Source organism: Fundulus heteroclitus, chromosome 1 (genome assembly GCF_011125445.2).
Source record: "Fundulus heteroclitus isolate FHET01 chromosome 1, MU-UCD_Fhet_4.1, whole genome shotgun sequence".
Classification (NCBI taxonomy): Eukaryota; Metazoa; Chordata; class Actinopteri; order Cyprinodontiformes; family Fundulidae; genus Fundulus; species Fundulus heteroclitus.
In genome coordinates, this window is record NC_046361.1 from 18,176,311 (window position 1) to 18,197,560 (window position 21,250).

Genomic DNA, 21,250 nt, shown 5'->3' on the forward strand with positions numbered 1-21,250 from the left:
GTGCTCTTTAAATAAAATATGACTGACTGATAGAAAATAATAAATCAATTAATTTCAGTATTTTCCTTGGTGACCTCCGGTCAATTCTTTTTACTCCAAAATGTCAATTTTTCAGGCTCAAGTTACATTTTTTCTGCAGCTTTTATAACATTTGTCTGCAAAATATTCACCTTGAACTGCTGGAACCAAAATATTATCTGTAGGTTCTTCTAATCAGGGCACAACACGATTAAGACCGCACAAAACATCACACGTAAATAGTCGTTGTGATGTGAGTGTCTGCTGGGTCCAGAGCTGGTTGGACTGTCCGGGATGTTTACTGGAGCTTCACTGCCGTATGCTCACACCTGAATCAGGGAATAGTCCTCACAGAGAGCGCTACGAGCACCGGTGGGTCAGAAACCACAACACCGATGGGTAAAATGTTAAATGTGGCCAAATGTGGATGTGGCCAAAAAATTAGCATAGGTGTCATCCAAATGTAAATCCACTGCATTTATTAAGAATTATTGGGTTTTGGCTCCATAGGAAAACTGATGAGAAAGTCTTTCTTTACATATCGAGACTTGGAAAATGATAAAACCAGATTTTATACGTTTCTGAATACTATAAAACTGTGTAAAAGCCCCGTGATCAAGTGAAAACTGAAAGCTTTCTATCAGCGGCCGATCGGTCGGTGCCCTGCTACGCAAAACAGCTTGAATTTGTCGCTGCCATCAAGTGTGACTACATTGCTTTTACGTTGCACACACGTCCCGGCCCATCCCTCGAGGGTTGGCGTCCTGCAACCTTTAGGTGCGGCCCTGGTGCCACATAACCAGACTCATGCCAGACGGATGTCGCTCCGCCTAGCTTCACTCACATACATCTGGGACCTCTCCCATAGAGAGTGATTTCTCCAACCAATTTTATGGTCTGGCCAATCAGGACGCAGGGCTGGAGTTTCATAGATGTGACGTAGTGGAGAAGCGACCGTGACGTGAGACTGTTTTGACAGCAATGGCGGCTCGTCGAGGAAGCAAGCGTTAACATTGATGCTGCTATTTCTTCCGTGTTGTCCAATCTACCTAATATTGTTTAATTAAAAGAACATCAGAGAACGGCTCTGAAGGCTTTTGTTGGTGGAAACCATGTTTTCGCCCTTCTCCAGACCGGATTTGGCAAGTTTTGTTTTCCGGGGCGCGTCCAGCGGTTAGCGCGAACCATGTTAGGAGGCCTTTAGTCCTCAACGCGGTCGGCCCGGGATCGACTCCGACCCGCGGCGCTTTACCGCCTGTCTTCCCCCCTCTTCCTGTCAGCTCACTGTCAATAAAACGCGTGCCACTAGAGCCACAAACACATAAAAAAAATAAAAATAATAAATTGTTTTTTCCTGCGTCACGGGTTAGCTTCGGTGTGAGTGGTTGAAATATCACGTCGATAAAGATGATAGACAAGTGGCTTATCCAATCATATGCAAGGATTTTTTATAAGGCCCAGCCTTCAAAAAAGACAATTCCTATGGAGAGGTCCCAGATGTATGTGAGTGAAGCTAGGCGGAGCGAAATACATCTGGCAACGATCAGGTTAGGTGCCACACGCGATCAGTGGCTCCTACAGACGACCCAATGGTTGGATTCAGGTGGGGCGAAGCACCTGAAGCATCCAAGAGTTGCAGGACATCGGCCCTCAAGGGCCGGAGTTTGATGGTGTGAGGAAATATGAGCAAAGCTTAGTTACTAAAGCCAACCGGGACAACGACAACTCATATAAATGTTTAAGTTATTTGGGATTGAACGTGTATAAAAGTTGTTCAAATTTAAGATTTCACTTTTGCCCTTTACATAAAACGTCGAGAAGGGCAGCTTGTTGTTGAAGCCAGCTCCTGTTTGTCGTCACATTTGACACTCGGCAGCCAGCCGTCCCTGACAGAGTCCGTGTTCCTGTGGATGTGTATGTGTGAGAGCGCCATGAGTCCTCTGGCGCTGTGGAGAGCGCGTCGTGGCTCAAGGGCCACATGACACCGCGGGTTATTAACACTTGACGGTGCCGCTGTCTGGCCTGAGGGAGTGTTACCGGGGGAACAGCACGGCTCCGCGGGATTGGCTCGGCAGCCTGGGATAGTGTCATCTGGTTTCTGTTTGAGATGCAGTTCACAGCCAGCTCTTACATCGCCCAGCAGACCGGGGAGCGCAGACGACTCCGTGGTGCACGGAGGTAAGGGTGTCTATTTTTGCGTCCGTAAGCCCCCCCCCAAACCCCACCTAAACCCGCTCTCACCGTTCTCGTTGTTGCGATCCTGCACCAGGTGCTGGTACACGGAGTCAGGCACCTCCGACTGGCGGTAGTACCATTTCACATTCATCAGCAGATGGTCCCGTTTACTCTGAAACACACAGGAGGGAGGGAGAGAAACGGAGCGGTGTGAACAGGAGACACGGACAGCTTCCACAGCAAGATAAACAGACATCGTTTTGTTTGATTACAACGTCACAGGCTGGCCCGTTTGGCAAGCGGGGGTCTCTGTGCAGATGCATTGCTCACGGCCAACGCCAAAAAAAAAGCCTGCGGAGAGGCCGAGTCAATTAAAAAGGGATTGCAGGGCGTTTAGAGACTTAACGAAGTAAACAGTGGTAGTGGTGGAGGGAGGTGAAGGCTGGGTCACTGGATTTTTTTTCATTCTTCCCCAAATGATAATAAATAAAGTCCTCAACAACCTATCGAGCTCATTCTTGGGCCTGTACATCATATCCTTTCTACTTTATTTCCTTATTGCTGCCACCCACTGGCCGTTTTGCGAAGTGCAAGTGAGAAAGTTAGTGTAATCTATTATTTGGCCAGCAGGTGGCAGCACTACGGCGATAAAAAGCCCTTTCAAGCCAAGAGAAAGCAAAAAAAAAACACCGACATGGGGAAAGAAAGAGAAAGGGTGGGAGGGGGAGGGGGTTTGCACAAGGAGAAAAAAAAAATCATAAAATCAGAGGCCCATGCTGAGGTGAAGGATGAAAAGGGCAAAATACTGTTTTCATTTCATGATATGAAACATTTATTGTGCCTTCATATTAAGCCTAACAGAGCGGCACAGTTGTTTGAGAGAACACCGGGAGAGGCTGCTCTCCGCCGGGCGCAGGAATGCGGCCCCAGCCATCTTGATTAAAGATCGGCGCTGCGACGCGCTGAGCAAAGAGACGCAGACACCTGCACACAGAAAGGGAAATACGCTGCAGGCTAAGAGGGGTACAGCTAATCAAAGACGAGTGCTGTCTGTGTGTGAGGTCAGACATTTAAAGCCTACATGCTTATGCTATGTCACCCAGGGAGGGGATGGAGTACGTGCAGCCCCAACAAATCATCACCTCAAGCTCTATCCATCCTCTCCCTCACTTCTCAGTTATCCCACTCCTTTTTTCCCCCCCCTTCCAACACATCTTCATTTTATTTCCTCCTGTTTTTTCCTCCCTTTTTCTGCAGCCGTGAGCAGGGAGGGGAGTGAATAAGTGAGCCTTGGACGTGTTAAACAGCAGCTGGCATGCAGTCAGTCAGCTGCTCTGGATGATTACAGGAGCACGCACGCCACGTCCTGCAGCCACACACAGACTCTTGTAGCGATTCAACAGAGAGCCGGACTGATGGAGTGAGACAGGGTCCCCCCCCCTCCCCCCCCCACCACCACCACCACCACAAGCACGCATGCACAGTGTGTGTGAAGAAATGTGTGCAGTGACGTCATCCCCCAGCAGTCGGCTCACCCACCCCAACCCTCTTGTCTTATCCACACGGTTTGCCTTCTAGGGCTAACAGCAGAGCGCGTCGTTATCTGGTGCTTATACGCAATTAATAATTTAGGGAGACTGTAAATGCTACCAGAGTTTCTCATTTTCTGCCTGCAATAAATAAATAAATAAATCACAGGAATCAAAGTGAAACAGCAGATTCTTCTGCTTTTGCTTTTTCTTTTTGCCATGAAAGAAATGCTGATATCAAACAAAGAGAACCTGGGTGAATGCAGAGAGCAGCTTTCAAATGACGAATTCATTTCATCAAGACTTGCACTTCTCCGTCTGGTCAAACCAATCTGGCCCCAAATGAAAAAGTAAAGGCCCTTTAACACAATTACTGGGGACAACGTTTGCATCCAGCGTTTGCACTGAATGACAACTTGTGGGGAAGATTTCTCTCATTAAAAGGGTCTTCTCAGTCAGACTGAAGTCCAGACTTAGGCATCCTTCATGCTGCAGGGAAAAAGTGACCCGAATCAGATTTTTATGCCCATATGCCACCCATATCAGTCTTTTTCACACCAAAAAAATCTGATTTTTGCCATTTCAATACGTGGTACTAATTCGGTGTCCACAGTCTGAATGGTCAGCTCTCATTGAATCGTTCAGAGGTATGATGGCGGTTGCATTTAATACGTAGTAGTTAAATTTCCAATCTCCCAAAGGAAAAAAAATCCAAGATTTAGGCAAAAAATATCGGATCTGAGCATCAAGTGTGAACGTAGCCTAGAGACTAGGCAAGTTGTCCGGGTCCTGAAGTAGACAAGCAGCACTTCACTGCTGAGGTTTCACTTTTGTCTCGTCAGTTCACAGAATATTTTCCTAATAGTCCTTACGTGAGCCCGGCCTTTGTTTTCTTTTGGGTCAGAGGTTGTTTTTTTTACCGTCTACCTCCCCCATATATGCCATTTTTAGCCTCGTCTCCATAAACCTGGACCCTGACTGAGGCCATCTGATTTTTTAGAAGTTGTTCTGGCCTAATTGTTACCTCCTGGATGAGCTGTCGACGTGATCTTGGAGTAATTTTGAAAGGAACAGCCGCTCCTGCTAAGGATCAGCACTGCTCTCGTGTTCTCGTGGTTAACGGCTGTCACTGTTGTTCACTGGAGTGTCAATCTTTTAAAAATAGCTTTTTAACCCTTTCAGGATGTCTTTAGATCTGCACATGATTTGTAGTTTTAAAAAAAAAAAAAAACTACTTCATGTCGTTAGAAAAGTTCTATTTAAGGGGTTCCTTCACTTTACAGCAATCAAGTCTGGGTGTAGCTCGCGAAATGATGGACAATTATAGCCAATCCATAATTTAAGAAGGGAGGTAATTATATTCTCCTATAGGGTCGGGTTGGATAGGGTAGCCTTTAAAATAAAAGGCACACTTTGAAAACTGCATTTTTGTTTTAACTCAGGTCATCTTTGATGCCAAATCTGTTGGACGATCTGAAATGTGTGACCAAGAATAAAAAAGAAATCCCCCGGGAGGAGGTGGATCCTTGTTCATGCCACTGTACGGCAAGTGGAAACACACACATTCACGGGGCTAATCTAAACGTACAAAAAGCAGATACCAAACGTTACTTCCACTATAATCAGCATCTTTGTCGCTGCAGAGTAGCTGCCACTCACCAGAGCAGATTGCTGCTACGAAGCAGCGCTAAGCCCTCTCAGGCAAAAAAAAAAAAAAAAAAAAACCCAGAAGAGGGAGGGGAAACGGAGAGAGAGGGGGACCGAGTGTGCAACATATGGAGCACGTAGTGGGAGTCGAGCACAGCGTTCAATTATCGCAATTCTATAAACACGCGGGCTGGAAGAAATGAGTAGATAATGCGAGGAGAAAATGAAGCGAGATGACAGACAGCTTGGGCCCGACAAACACAACTACTAGTTGCATTGTCTGGGTTTTTGTTAAGCCTGTCAGAGAAAATGACAGAGCGAGAAGGTATGAGAACCACAATGTTGAATTGATTAGAGACATTCCACGCTGCCCCCGTAGAGAGCCGAGGACGGCTGAGCCTCGCACAATGTCAGACATCTTTGTCTGTCCTGCCAGAGGCTAAACACGGCGCTGCCCTTCCCCTCCACGCGGGCCATAAACCCAGGGAATGCTCCTGCACGGGGGCCAAGAGCCTCACTAACCCACTACCGGGAGGAAGAAATAAAAACCAAAGAGAACGGCCAAACAAGTGGAGGTGATGGGAAAAAGGGTGAAGCAGGGAGAGGTGAAGTAGCCGGATTAGGTTAGGGGTAGTATGACCGTCTCATTTCCTCAGATGTTAAATGAAAGCCGTCCTCCTACTGCTTTACTGAAACCCCCCCCCAGGGTACAAAGCTACCCCTTTATTCACTGAGGTGATATAAATCTGACAGTCATGCTTTGGGGGACGAACACAATGGCAGCCCCTCCCTCCGAGTGGCTCAGACTGGCCTGTGGCGTTCACCGGCTTACTCATCAGACAGGGATTACAGCATAGGAGGGCCATTCCTCAGAGGGTAAACATTACCAGGTTTAAATATATACTTGGCCCCGTCAGAATTCCTTCCAAAGACAGGGGCGAAAAAAAACAAAAAACAATGCATTCATGTCGGCGTAAGCAGCAGCCAAGACGCGCCGAGCATTGTGCGAGCCGGTTAATTTGGCCTCCGACTACCTAAAAGGGGGGGCTGGCCCCTTAAGGTCCATAATGGGTGTGCAGTGTTCTTTGTGTGGCTGCATGTGTGTGCAGTCAACTCTGCAGCTCGGGGGCCCCTGAATGCAGCCACAACACTACAAAGATACGGGAGTGAAAGAGGGGGTGCACTGGGGGTCAGCCTTTATAAGTGCTGTCTCTGAATGTGAAAGGAACCAGCTATGTTGTTTGAAGGGGGGGGGGGGGGCTCTATAGATGTATACACTTAAAAAAAAAAAAAAGATGGACTGAGTGAAGGATGATTTCTGGTTTAAAGAAAGAGCGCTTTTCTTTCTAGTCTGTGATTTTTTTTATTTATTTATAGAGAGAACGTCGCAGCTGGAGCAACAGATTGATGGGTAAAATGATTAGCAGAGATCAAAACGGGTAACAATGACCCGTTTATCTCAGAGGGGAAACTCTTTTCACCACACGCGCTGAATTAATGCTCATCTACACATTTTGGAATTAAAATAATAAACGTGGGTTTCTTTTTTTTGAACGCAGGTCCTAGGACATTCCCGTTTTGAACAGTACTCGGCCCTTTAGGGATTGATGGATGATTGGAGAAACCTGGAGGGATGAAAGAAAGGATGAATAATGGATGTAGAATGGGTGGATAGACGAGTGGATGAGTGTATATAGACGATGGACCGGTGATTACACTGATGGCCTCATGGCTGGATGGATGCAACCTCTACACAATGTGACAGAGAACAAAGTTTGGAAATACTGTTTTTTTTTTCTGTATATTCATCAGAAACCTCCCAGTGACTCTGAGCTCGTTCCATAAAAACCTAAAACAAAGAAAAACAACAGTGCCTCTTTGCTTCAATAGGTTCAACCTTCCTGCTGAAAACCTGAGCTCAGACGTGGATGAACAGCTGCCTACAGAGAAAGAACAGATTTCTTTAAAAAGAGCTTCCTCAGAGTTCATTTTTACACACCTAAAGGACGCAGAAGATGGCCGAACCTCAAGTCTCCTTTCAGTAACAGCATCCACACCGAAGAGTGTCTTGACATGTAGAAAACTGTCTTTTTCACGGAGTTCCTCGCATTTCTGCGCTTTCTCTAGCTGCATAAATAAACGCCTCAGTGACGCTGAAAACAGCTAAACTTTAGGTACTCTTCACTCAGCAACATCCACACACCAAAGCATCTGAAGAGTTTAATTACAGATTATTACAGATTATTTTTTTTACATTTTGGGTAAAAAAACTTCTAAGGATCTTCCATCTGTTCTGGGTTAGAATCACTGAGCTTTATTATCCACTGGAGTGCTAATCGCCCGCTGTTAGAACGAGTCGCTTTGAAGCCACCAGCCGCCATATTGGTACTCCCTATTTTCCCCCAGTAACTATGGAATATGTGCGCTACAGCATCAAATAACGAGGATCTTCTCATGTTCAGGGGGGGCTTAAGACTTTTAAAATGTCAAATGCCATATACTTTATGTTATGTTCTAAAACTATCAAGTACAGACAAAGTCATGTGCTGAAATATTTTGCATTTTATTTATTTAAATATATATATGAATAAATGACAATATACCATCCACAGTCAGTGGATGTTAGTACATCCACTGACTGTAGAATTACATGTCAAACGTTTTCATTCAGCCAGAAAACTGCTTGTTGTTGCAAGCAAATCCTGTGGGATTCTGTGAGAGTAGGGAGTAGCAAGATGGCGGCCATTGACTTCAGTTTTTCGGCCAAATCAGCACTCCAGTGTATTATATAGCTCAGTGGTTAGAATGTGTAGCTGGTGAAAACCCATTTAATCAGAGTTATTACCCACATGTAAACAAGATGTAGTTGTTGCCCAGTTTGGGTCGAATGTGAACCTTTATGATTAAGCCCCCCAGTATTTGTCCGGAGACTGCTTCGGGGGGGGGGGGGGGGGGGGGGGGGGAGCATCCTCTGAGTGAGCCATGCGCCTGAACAATCAACGGTGACGTTGGTAACTCTCCCTGCTTTGCTAAACGAAACCACGCTGGTCGTTTTAAGACCGGGCCAAGAACAAATACCTGCAAGTTTCTCTCCAATTTGCTGAAACTGGCATTTAGCGTTTTTTGTTTTTTTCCAGCAGTTACAAGCTACACGCTTCAAACCTAATGCCACATTCCCCCTGTTCTCAGCACATTACTAATGGCGCTTTGCTTTAAACAATACCAGATCCTCCTGCCTCCACACGACAGCCTCAGCAGTGCACCTTGTTAACAGGAAACCCTCGGTTTATTTTTTCTGTGCTTTCCAAACACTCTCCCTCTTCCTCTGCCAAGTCTTTCAGAGACCCACCACCTCCACCGTCGTCGGCACACACAGTTCCCATCACTGGTGACAACAGCGGCTAAGGATCTACGACTTCCTTCAGGAGGCAGCAACCAGGAGAGAGGAAGCTGTGATAGATCTCAAGCATACAGACACAGGAGATGGCGCTGAGCGAGGCAGGGTGGGAGAGGAAAAAAAGAAAGAGGGAGGTGGTGGTGGGGGGAGGTCAAACAGACAAGAGCAGCAGCAGAGACTCGGCGTTAGCGAGGAATGCCAAGCAGTTTCAGCTCTGCTAGGAGGCTGCCGAGCTAACAGCTTAGTTAGCTAATGCCCCCGGGGGGGTAGGGGAGCGTTTGGTGTGTTAGATCAGGGCTGTGTGACACCGACACAGGGCTCCAAAATGGCTGGGAGGACGGTCGTGTGGGAATGTTCACCTTGCCTGTCGCGTAGGAAGCGCAGGCACGGCCCAGAGAACAAAAGGCTGATTGAGGCGTTTGGAGGCAGAGATGAGATCTGGGAGGACTAATCTGCTGCTCCGACATGATAAAGATTAGAAGAAGGGAGGGCAGGGAGAGCCGGCTGGGAAGATCACACATATACTTGTATAAACACGCATCGCGGTAAGATGATGGATCTGATTGGAAAGGTTTTCCAGCCCCTCCCTCGTTTTCTTCCCGCTCTCACCGAGACGGAGCGACGTGCCAGAACGCCAGCGCTCAATAAGCACTTCCATCTGGACGACAGAACACCAGCCTGCGAATGTGTGCCGATGTTTGCTGGCGGGACACAAAGGAGCTGCTGCGGTCATGCGATCCCCAACATCTCGGTGACGGACAGAGGAGATCGTCTCAGAGGACAAATCGCATTCTAACAGTGCCGTGAATTATTTACCCCTTAAAGATTTGTTCTACTTTGTGCTTTGCTGTCCCCTTTTAGCTGTTTTAGATCAAACTGCTATTAATATTCAACAAATCTCATCAGCTTTGTTGTAGTTCTAGCTGAATGAACCACGTCTCGGCATCTCTATAGAACTGGAGTCTTAACTTTGACAAGGTCACTCCAAGAGCTCCTTTTGTTTCAGATTTTTTTAAGCCACTAAAGAGAAGCCACTCATGCACTTCAGATGTTTATCCTTCACTATGACCCACGTGAGCTTGAGCTTAAGGTCACAAACTGATGGGCAGAGATTGTCTTTCAGGGTTTCCACCCAAAGAGCAACATTCATGGCTCAATGAATTACAGCAAGCTGTCCAGACCCAGACCATCACGCTGCCACCACCGTGTTTGACTGTAGGTCCTCAGAATTGGTTCTGTTTTTGTCAGACTGATGTTTCATCAACATGTTTTTCTGCCTCGCCTTAGTACTCTCCCATAAAGGCCATTTTCGCCTTTACTGTTGAACCATGAACAGTGCTCTACGTGTTGTTCTGGGTTCCTCTGTGACATCCTGGATGAGCTGCCTTTTTGCTCTTGGAGTAATTTTGGTAGGCTGGTCACTCCTGGGAGGGTTCAACACTGTTCTATGACTCTTTATGTGGTTTGCTGGAGTCCCAAAAGCCTTGGAAATAAATGGTTTGGTAGCCCTTTTCATACTGAAAGATGTCAATAACTTTGCTCCTCGTCAGTTTTTGGATTTATTTAGATCAGATTATAATGTGTTTCTTTTTTAGTGCTTTTTTTGCCTCCTCCATTTAGTCAGGCAGGTTTCTATTTGTGAGTGCACAGGTCAAGTATTTCTCAAGCCTTGGTGCGATTAGTGAAACTGCACTCTGGATTCGCAGTTAAACGCAGTTAATTCATGCCTTAATAGGGGAGGGCAATTATATTTTCACACTGGGGTTAGACAGAGACAATACAGAATAAATCTGTAGAGGGCAAACCTTTTCTGTATGGCATACATACACACAAAACACAATGTTTGAGAGTAAGTAATTCATTTCCTGACCCTGCAGGGGCGTAGGGCAGGCCGGCGACTCTGTCTGAGACGTAGATGAAACCATCGCTGAATCAGATGATGCGACTCCTGTCCTTACCGGCTTTCTAATCTCCACACATTTGCTACCTCTTGCCTCTTGGGCCTCCTTCTTTGAAGCATGTAAAATGACACTAAACAAACGCTGATTACAATGTTTGAGAGGAGGAACTGAGCACAAGCTGCTTCCCTGCCTGGCAGCAAGAACAAATGGAGAGAGTGTGGGAGGAGGAGGAGGAGGAGGAGGAGGAGGAAGAGGAGGCAATGAGGAGGTGAGGTGATACCCAGCTGTGGCGGTGCTGCTGGCAGGACCACTGCCGTGTCTACACAGGGGTTTCTCTCTCGCTCTCTGCTTCTTTTTTTTTTCTTCTTCTTTGGCTTGACCTGTTTGGATATTAAATCGACACCCTCTGCTTTGAACACACTGAGCCCATCTGTCAGCCCGGGTCCATATTGGATTGGATGAGCATTAGCTGAGTCAAAGTGGGCAGATTTGCTAGCTTCTCTTTGTGTATGTCGGGTGAGCGCCTTTTAGGCATGAGCGCCCACGCCTGCCTTTAATTTAACCCCCCTCCCCACCGTGGACCCAGGAAGACGCACGTGAAGTACTTTGACGGAGTCACCAGCTGCTTTACTGTGCGAGTGAACGACATCTGAGAACATTAACAGGTCCTCGTCTCATCCGGAAAAAAAGAAAAAGACATATAGAGACAGGGAGTAGAGGGGAAAAAAGATGAGGGGGGTTGAGTCACATGAAATTCACAGATGATACTAATTAAGACTTCAGGGCTGAGGGCCACTAATGGTGGATCATAGAAGCAACAACAGGCCCCCTTTACACAGCTGAGGGTCACAAGCACAGCACATGACTGCTCCGTCTGAGGTCTAACACATTACTCTACTCCGTTTTAGTAACAAAGAGGGCTAATTGGAGCCGTACTTGTTTAATCTCCCCTTTTATATGAATGCTTCCCAAAGGCAGAAGCAGCGTGACAAATCCATCAAGCCGGCCACGGCGCTCTCCCTCCCAGACACCGTGAACAGCGGTGAGAATTGAGAACGCTAATGTTGACTACTCGCTTCATGAAAAAGCTAAGCTGCGTCCAACTCAAATATTTGTCTTTGCCTCCAACACACTTCTGCCGCAGGGTCGTTTTTAGCCAAGAAACTCAAGACGAGCTAAGTGGCGGTAAAGAGAGCAGCACTGTTTCAGTCAGAGGGAGACTATATGCTCTGAAATTATGACCATTAAATTAAGGGCATCAGGGACCTGACAAAAGGTCTTCAAATTCAAATGCAGCGCTTACAAAGGTTAGCAACATCACACTGCAATGCCCTTCTTTTTTTTTTACTGGTAGCAAATAATCGTCACGTGGAAGGAAAATGTTGCACTATGTTCCGTTTGTTTAACACAAATCTGAAAAGTGTGACATGCAAATGTGTACACCGCATCTGCTCATCCCTCTCTGCAAAACAGCTCAAGCTCAGTGGCACTGGGTGAACAGCAATGGTGTATTCACACCAGGAAAGGTCCTGTGATCCACTCGTTTGGTCCGGACCAAAAGCAGACTTTATTTTTTCGTCTGGTGCCGTTTGCTTTCATGCTGTACTCTTTGCAACTGAACTATAACTTGTTACACAGCCAGGCGCCTGACGATCGTTGCTCCCATTTAACAGAAACGACTAAGGCAGACTCTGGTCCGTTTAAAGCCAACCAAATACAGGCATGACAGGCATGAACACACCCTAAACGTCAACATTATTTTTTAAAGTCTTGCCACAGACTGTCCGTTGGATTTAGGGTCAGGATTTTGACTGCCACACAACATGATGTAAACCATGTTATTGTATACCTAGCGAAATTGTTCAGCATCGTCGTCCTGTTGGAAAGTCAACTTCAGCCCCACGTTTTTTTTTTTTTTGCAACCTCCAATGGGTCTTCTTGAAAAATTACCCTTTACTAAGCTCCACCCATATTTCTATAATCTCCAACCAGCATCACAGCCATGCTGCCACCATCATGTTTAACAATGGGTATGAGCTGATGTGTACAATTAGTTTTATAATACACAGCATTCTGACTATAGGCCAATAACTTCAATTACGAACGGGTGACGTCATCCTCTAATTTGCATATTTGTTCATACGTTTGGGTCCCAGGCTGTAAGAGAGCTTTTGCAAGACAAAATACTGATTAAGTGTGTTTTGAACTAAAAATGACCTTTTATAAAATGATTTATGACTTATTACACTATAAAACCACATACATAAAACAAACTGTATCAAAAAGACAGCTATCAGAGGCACACAAAGTGAACAAGGTAATTAAGTGACTAAACTGTGTGACTCAGGTAATTATTTTAATGCAACTTTAAAAACTACATTTACGTGACGAGGCAGAAGCAGCTGTGGTGTGCCTGTGAGACAGTGCTGAGGGAAGTGGGAACCCTCAAAGCAGCCCTTGTTGCTGCCTCAGCACAGTGATTCCACAACAACAGGACTGGTGCTTTCGGTAAAGTCACCATTAAAACAAAAAAAGTTGCTAGTTGCTTTTTGAAAGAAAATTGTTAGGTCTGACAAGTCGCTAAATATAGCAACAAATATGCTAAATGGGCAACAATGGAATGTCGTCTCTAGCTTTCCTTCCTTCCTGAGAGCAGCACGTCACAGTAGCCAGCAGCTTGCAGCCAGACAGGAAGGAGCAGGCCTTGTTGGTTTTTCAAAATAAAGCACATTTTAAAGTTTCATGATATTTAAAGGAGCAATATGCGATATTTCACCACTAGGTGGTGTGTGAGCACTGTCTGTAGACCAAAACAAAACCTAACACCTCCTTCTCCTTCTCACGCATTGCCTCCTATGCGCACATTTGTAAAGGACAAAAACACGGCAAAACAGGATCACCTTTATGAGGAACATTTCAAGTGATGTAGCAAGTAATTCATAACTTTATAATGCTGTTAGCAAGAGAACGTTTTGATCTAAAAGGGTGCTCTCCGCCATGTTGCTCCAACACTGCGCTACTCTGACGGTGGTATTTTAGGGGAGGGAGGGGCTGAGCCCTGAGTGGCAGCTGTTCACATGCACGTACCTGCTAAGGCTATGTAAACAAAAGACTGGAGAACAACGCAGGGAGCTGCAGTGTGACGTCATACCATAGTCCATCTGAGATATTACCTTTAGTTCTTCACGTCATTATTTTTTAGTTCCTTCTATCTAAAATATTGTTTATTGCTCCTTTAAATTAATTTCAAACTAGGATGATGGCTAGTGTGCACATATGTCATACATAATATAGGGTAAATACGTCTCATATGCTTTACATTGTTTTACCATATATTTGAAACAAAAAAAACAACACGTCCTTCTGAAGGTGTGCTGGCTTTTATTTTGCCGTGGCGGTACGCCGCGATCAATTACATGTAGAGGAAACCCTTGGCAAGTATAAATGCCAACTTTTTCATGGAAAAAAGGAGCTCTCTGCTCCACAAGCTGGTTATAGGAGCTCACTTCAGATCCATGAAAGCCTTCGAATGCTGGCCGTACCAGAACAGATGGAGGCATTTAAGAGGATTCATATCTGGGTGTTTACATCATCATAATGACTTTATTTCCCTCAGAGGAAGACATAAAGTTAGAGTCTGCCAGAAAGTGCTGTCATTCCTGCCGTCAGCCGTTCATTTACCGGCTTTTCAGCCAACTCACTTTTATACCTAGCGTCATGCCTAGTGCATCTTTCAAAGTAAATGTGTGTCATGTAAGGTATTTTCAAAAGAGGGTACACGTCTCCTGTCTCAGGGTAACGGCAATGAGTCAGAACCAGGACCTAAAAAGACTGTTTAATGTTTACACTGACGTTCTTTGTATTGTTCAGCTGTTTAAAAAAAAAAATATATATATATATATATCCATTTGGTATTTTATGATCATAGCGCGAGAAGGTAATAGGACTTCTTTCTAATACTATCTGGCCCACTGCAGAAAAGCAATGCTCACAGAGAAGGGTGTGTGCAGAAAGGATATCAGCCCGTGTGTGTGTATGTGTGTGTGTGTGTGTGGGGTGTCTGTGTGGATTTGCCATACTGGATGTCTGCCCAGGCAGATAATCCAAAACCCTCGTGTGTGTACGACCACCAGTGGCAGCTTCCTGAGAAAGCTAAAGCAAAGATAGAGCTGTGTGCTGATTGAGTGCTGTGAAGACGGACAGGAAATGAGAAGGTTTGCTTTAGGCAATACTAATCAATGTCTCACCTTAGTGTAATTGACACACACATACACACAAATTGAACTGAAAGTCATGAGTGTGGGTTTTTGGAGCAGTGTGTGTGTGTGTGTGTGAAGGGTGGACAGGTTGAATCTGCTAAGGAAGGGAGTCAGAGAAAGGTTTTTGTGTTTCGTGAGAGATAATAGAGACCTGGTGGACAAGGAGCTTACATATTTATCTGGGCAGGAATGCACTGGTCCACATCATCTTAGAGGAGGTGTGCGGCCCTCAGAGGACTGTCTGTAGCGAGCAGGCCCGCCTGGTTACCAGTACCAACCTATACCAGGATTTTAAATCTTCACGGCTCCAAAACCCCGTCATGCCGTCGATAGCGTTGCACCGATCGATCGGCCAGAGATCGGAATTGGACAATTTCCACGACTCCCAGGCACAAAAGCGTCCTGGGAAGGCTGCAAGTTCCCCGGTTCCAATCCCAGAGGACATATTTCATTGGAATGTGTAAAGTATTATTATAATTACTATGATTTATATGATCGGCAGATCAAATGCATTTAGTCCCCCACCACCTGATTCATCCAATCCAACACTTTCACTAAATAAACTCATCTACAAACACATCTAATGCACCTTTTCGAGTGTAATGTGCTTTACGTAGCCACGAGGATGATCCTGTAATTCCTTCATTTTCTGTTATATTCAAAGCTGCGTCTATCAAAGAACACGCAGCAATTTATTTTCTCTTTTGTGCGAGCTTCCTTTGAACAGCCAGGGCGGGAAAAAAAAAACCTGCAAGTCAGTATCAGCCAGGAGAAGGGGCACACCGATACGCACATATTTGGAGTAACATTTATGATCCGCCTAATACAGGCGGCGGCGCTCATTTCCGCAAAAACGCAGATATAAACACGGACGCCCAGGAGGGAACGGAGCGGCGATAACCAGCCGCAGATAGAGGAAAACGAGCGGAGGGACGGGTTAGTGCAGGCACGCACAACGCCCCGTCTTAATGGCAAGCGTGAAACTGGACGGACAGCATTGCGCGCGGCCATACAGAACGCACGATGAGCTCAACCACTTGTGATTGTACTGTTTTATCTGCTCCCAGAGATATCCATCTCCCCCCGTTCCGTCTCACCCCGCCTCCGTCTCCGTCTGAAGGTGACCTCGCCTGTCTGTCAGTCTCCGGCGATGACACCGGCTGTATCGGTAATACATCATGTAAGCCGTGTTGCAGCCAGATGCTGAGCGGTGGGTGGTCTGTCGAGCGCGCTCGCCTTGTACAATATGCAAATAATCGCATGCAAATTTCCTGCCTCGGTGTGTGACGGGATATAGGCAAAGATGCAAATGAAACACGCTATCCCGACGCATGCAGATTTTTAAAGGGGCTGTGGGCCGACCCCCCCCTCACAGGAACACAGTTAAAATGGCACTCAAGAGAAGCTGCACTATGAAAGCTGGAGAAGAATGTGATTGGCGCACACACACACACACACACACACACACACACACACACACACACACACACACACACGGGCACAGAGGCCAGAAGCTGGGAGCAGCCCCCTGCCGCGCTGCAACAAGAGGTGTATTGTAGACAACACAGCTGCAATAACAAGGCTGGCTCAGTGCTGCGGGGAGACGGGCTGTCCACCCTCCGACTAGGCCGGCGGCGGCTGCCATATTGCGACATGATTAAGGACGAGGTTAAGGGTGTCAGGAAACCACTTTTTTTTTTTATATATACGTTTTTAAAATGTGTAAACTGATAATAAATTTCAAGTCACAGTGATAAAACATTTCACTTCCCTTAATGCGAAGCTAGTATAATGCTGGCGGGAGTTCTCAGTCTGCAAGGTCACGGCATTTCTAAAGTGCCTCGATAAAAAGAAAATGGACTCCCGTTTCTTGTTTCTTGGAAATCTTTGATCCCTAAATGGGAACGCTTCTGCTGTTTGGATCATAGAGGTATTGACGGGGCGTGCCGTCAGTGCAGCTAATGGGTGATTAAAACTACGACAGTCTTTCAGGTGACAGCTGCAACTTCTACCAAAAAAAAAAAAAAACACAGGTGTCGCTGGGTTTCCATTTATGCAGTCGACTCGTGACATCTCCTATTTATTTAAATACAAATGTAATTAATCCACAGATACAGGGCCTTAAAAAAGCATGCATCTATCCTTAACATGTTCCACTTTGTGTTACGTTACCATCACAAACCTCAACGCATCACACTGGGATTCTCTGAGCTACGGCTACACAGAATAGTACAGAAACTGGAAGGAAGACAATGAAACCTTTATAACAAATAATAAGACTATTACTATTATTATATTTAAAAAGCAGCATCTGAAACTTTAAACATCTTATAGAGAGCAGCTCAATCCAGTAGCCCCCTTTAGCCTGATACACCTAGAGAAAATCTAAGGTATTTTAAGTTTTCAGGGCATTTTTTCACTTTTACAAATTTGGTTGGCGTAATGGTAAAATAACGCATTATAAGCGCTTTCATTTTGAGCTCATGCATTTGCGCAAGATAGAAACTGGGGGTAAAGAGAAGATGGGCGTACCAGTGAATAAATTATTAAAATTAGCACAGGCGAGGCGACAGACAAATTCTTCTGTATTTGCTGAGCAGACATGCCGTGAATAAAACAAGGGGCTGCAGATAATCTCACTGTATTGCATTAAAAATGCATCTGTTCGAGCTCGACGCTTTGTTTAAAGCATGTACAGCTGGATGTTGCTGTGTGTTTTGCACGCACACAGAAAAAAATAAAAATTGTCTAGACATTGCATAAAAAAACAAAACAAAAAAAAAAAACGTAAATGCATGTTTTTAGCCCAGCGGACTTAACTGCTGCCCTCTGCACGCAGTCCCTCGCTGCAGAACTTCCCAAACCGTCAAATCATAAAAACACAAATGGCTAAGTAAACAATTGCTCGCTAATTGTGGAAAAGAGGAAAACACTGGAGCGGTGATGAGCACTGTGTGTAAAACACAGTGGTTATCGTTCACAGACATGAACACACACACACACACACACACACACAAACAAACAGGGAGCTCCCACAGAGGAGGGAGCGCGAGACAAAGAGGTTGAACAGCACACAAACATCTCAACTCGGTGCAACCCGTGCACATCAAAGCCTTCTCCTCCCATTTATCTGCGCCTGCCTGTAAATCAAAAGGTGTTCTTTCAGCACGCACACACACACACACACACACACACACACACACACACACACGCTTGCAAACTGAATGCTTTTGCTTTGTGCAGCAGCAGCAGCAGCAGCATTGTCCAGGATCGGGTAGGTGAGGCAAAGAATTTGTTGCAGACAAAGACATTTAGTGCTTTCTTTCAAAAGCTCCAAGTCTAGATGAGGAGTCAGTTTGTAAAAAATAAAAAATAAATGTTTTAAGAGGAGAGGGGGGAAAACAAACATCTGAACACATTCAGAGGAATGCACACACTCTCATATAATCTGTGCATCCCAGTGTGACCATATGGTTTGGCGGGGACTTCCTCCCAGCCACGGAGGAAGTGTCCGTTTACAGAGCGCGGCTCAGTTGTCCGCCATTACATCCTGTCTCCCAGCCCCGCTCAGCCCCGGCTTTGAAGTTAAAGCAGGCAGAAGAGGAACGTCGCTCACTACGCCGCGCACTGGGCATCGAGCAGGAGGTCTGATTGGAGGGCACGCTACCTGAAAACGACCAAACCGAATGGAGACGCTTCACCTCCAGACGGGCTGAGCCCAGTCTCATCCTGTGCCGTTCGCTCTGACTGACGCGCACCTGTCCTCGTGTGGAGGGCCGAGTCGGGGGGGGGGGGGGGGGGGGGGCCCTTACAGCCGGCTCTCACCAAGAGTGGATGAGCATAATAGGCTGCGTGTGAAGAGAGGGATATGATCGGGCCGTGACTGAACGATCCGGCACACGCGCGGGCTAACGGCGTGTGGAGCCCAACGGGGCGTGGTTATTGATGAGCGCTCGCCAACGGTGGGCATCATTGCCATGGCAGCCCATACATTATCGTCAAAGAGCCACACACCCCCCGTCGACGGGCTGAACCAATGGGCAGACATTGGAATGGTGAAAGAAAAGGGGGGGGATGCTAAATGCGCCGGTTGATTGACACGAAGTCTCTTGTTTACCGGCGCCAGGGAGATTTGCATCTTTTCACAGGCGCCCCTCCTTCCTCTCGCTCCCCTCGCTCTCGTTTCTTTCTCCTCCGCCACAGTCCTCGCCGTTTTTTTGGCGTCCCTGCGTGAAGTGGATATTACCCCACCCTGCCGGGGAGATATCGATCAGCCTTCTCCTCCACCTTCTTCTCCTTTCTCTCCACTCTTCACAGGCCACTGCATTGATTCTCAGCCCCCCCCCCCCCTCCCTCTCCTCCCTGTGGCCCGCCAGCTAGGAGTGATTACACAGGCTGCTCACATACAGTGCAGCAAACACACGCATTAGATGCGGGGGAAATGTAGCCCGGCTGTACTTTAAAGGCTATAAAGTTCAGCGGCTGCAGCACCAGCCTTGTGAAAACACTGCTTCTCTTCAGTCTTTGAGGGGGAGAAAAAATAAAAAAATAAGAAAAAACGAGCCTAGCGTGACGTATTACCACAATAAATATGGTTGTTACAGCATGTTAGCATAACACATAAGCCATCTGGCATCAAGCTGGATCTCCTATGGTAGTTTTTCCTTTTCTTTTCTTTTTTTTTTTTTTTTGTGAAGGCTGGCGTTAAAGAGGTTGACAGGTGGACTCCAGACACCTGGTGATTCTGTGCAGAGGCACACGCGGCTAACACGAGGCCCTTATAAGGAGCGGCGTCGCACCGGCCCGCCAGATAAAGGCTATCAGCCGGCGCCGCTTGAGTCAACACGGTTCGTTTAAACAGGCTAGGAATGGGTGTGAAAACTATACAAATACTCTAACAGGGTAAATATCCTCCGAGTACAGCCGCAGTGCCCTTAAGGGTCGAATCCTGATTCAACCACTTCCTCCCCCGGGCTGTGAGATAAATCTCATTTGTATTTTCAATTTTTGCTCACGAATGACCACAAAAACAACGCAACGGACAGCAAACGATTTATCAGGTAATGTTTTGTCCTTAGCTTTCTCTAGTAGGGCGGACTTCCTTTGCCGTTACATTTAGTGGCAACACCTTTTTGGAGGTTTAATGCAATCCTTACATTTTTACCAACATGTTTCCTCTGACTCTGAGCAATGTTAACATCTGGAGAGGTCCAGCTGCAATCCTGACTTCAGTCTGGTAGAGAATGTGAGAAAGCTGAAGATTAGGGTTACGGCAGGAAGCCCTGACAACATAAAAGACTTTGAGCTCATAACAAAAGATAAATCAGCAAACTTCCAGAAGAAACAAGCAAAAACTGCTCAGCAATTAAGGATTTTCTCAGCAACTTGATTGTTGTAATGCCAATAAAGATCTTTCCACTGATTATTGAGAAGAGTATCCATCGTTTTTAATGTTATTTTTAATAATAAAAAAAAGCTGAACAATCCTTTTTCCTCATCTCTTGAGAGATGCAGTTCTCATGTCCTGTCAGAAACAAATGTCTTGGTTTAATAAATACAATTTTAAGCCTAAATGCCAGAGATATATAAATATTTTTTTTGGTTTAGCAGTTATTAAAGTAACGACATTTTAAAACTATAGATGCTAAGAAGGTTTGAGTATCAGACAGATGCCAAGATACAAGAGACTGTATCAGGTCAAATAGCTAAAAACGGTAAGATCTGATCTCCAGCACATCGAGATTTGACTTTTAAACAAATTAATTAAGTAGATTTTAAAAAGTTCATTGCTTTAAGAAAGACCCTGGGAGGGAGAGTGCTTGCTGAATGGAGTAAATAAAGTTTATTACCATGTAATAAAACTGGAATCAGTCCTGCTTAAGCATAAAAAACCCAGTAAGCAAACCTCTGGCTCATCCATATAACCGGTTTCACGTGGCATATTTGACTCCCTCTACCTGGTGTATTGAAGGGATGCCCCATTTCACAGCGAAACACTCCAGCCACCCACCCTCATGAAACTTGAAATAAGACCCAGGGTGTTTACAGGTTGACCTTTTAAACAAAACGAGCTGCTCTGATCCTGTTGCTCGTCCACAGCCAAAGTACGGGGCTCGCCTCCACCTTCCAAGCTGCCAGAGCCGTTCCCTCGTTTGTCCAGACCAGGGTAATAATTAGTAAACCAGCCCTCTGCTGTTTACCATATGCCAGCTCCGCTAACAATAGCCCACAAAGTATGAAAGGTTTTTGGAAGAGCAGTCTGGGCTGTTGAGCTAACAAAGGCCAGTGTGGGCTGATGCAGCGAGTCCAGGCACTTATCTCAAT

At 45.9% G+C, this 21,250-nt stretch overlaps 1 protein-coding gene across 4 annotated transcripts in view; it reads right to left on the bottom strand.

Moving 5' to 3' along the window:
* The window catches only part of rerea (arginine-glutamic acid dipeptide (RE) repeats a), a 164,145-nt gene that overhangs the window by 61,802 nt on the left and 81,093 nt on the right, over positions 1-21,250 (bottom strand). For all 4 annotated transcript variants that reach the window (XM_036136822.1, XM_036136819.1, XM_036136827.1 and 1 more), the window contains exon 4: positions 2,260-2,365. In XM_036136822.1, coding sequence (XP_035992715.1) covers positions 2,260-2,365 — 106 coding nt within the window. The remainder of the gene's footprint in view (positions 1-2,259; positions 2,366-21,250) is intronic.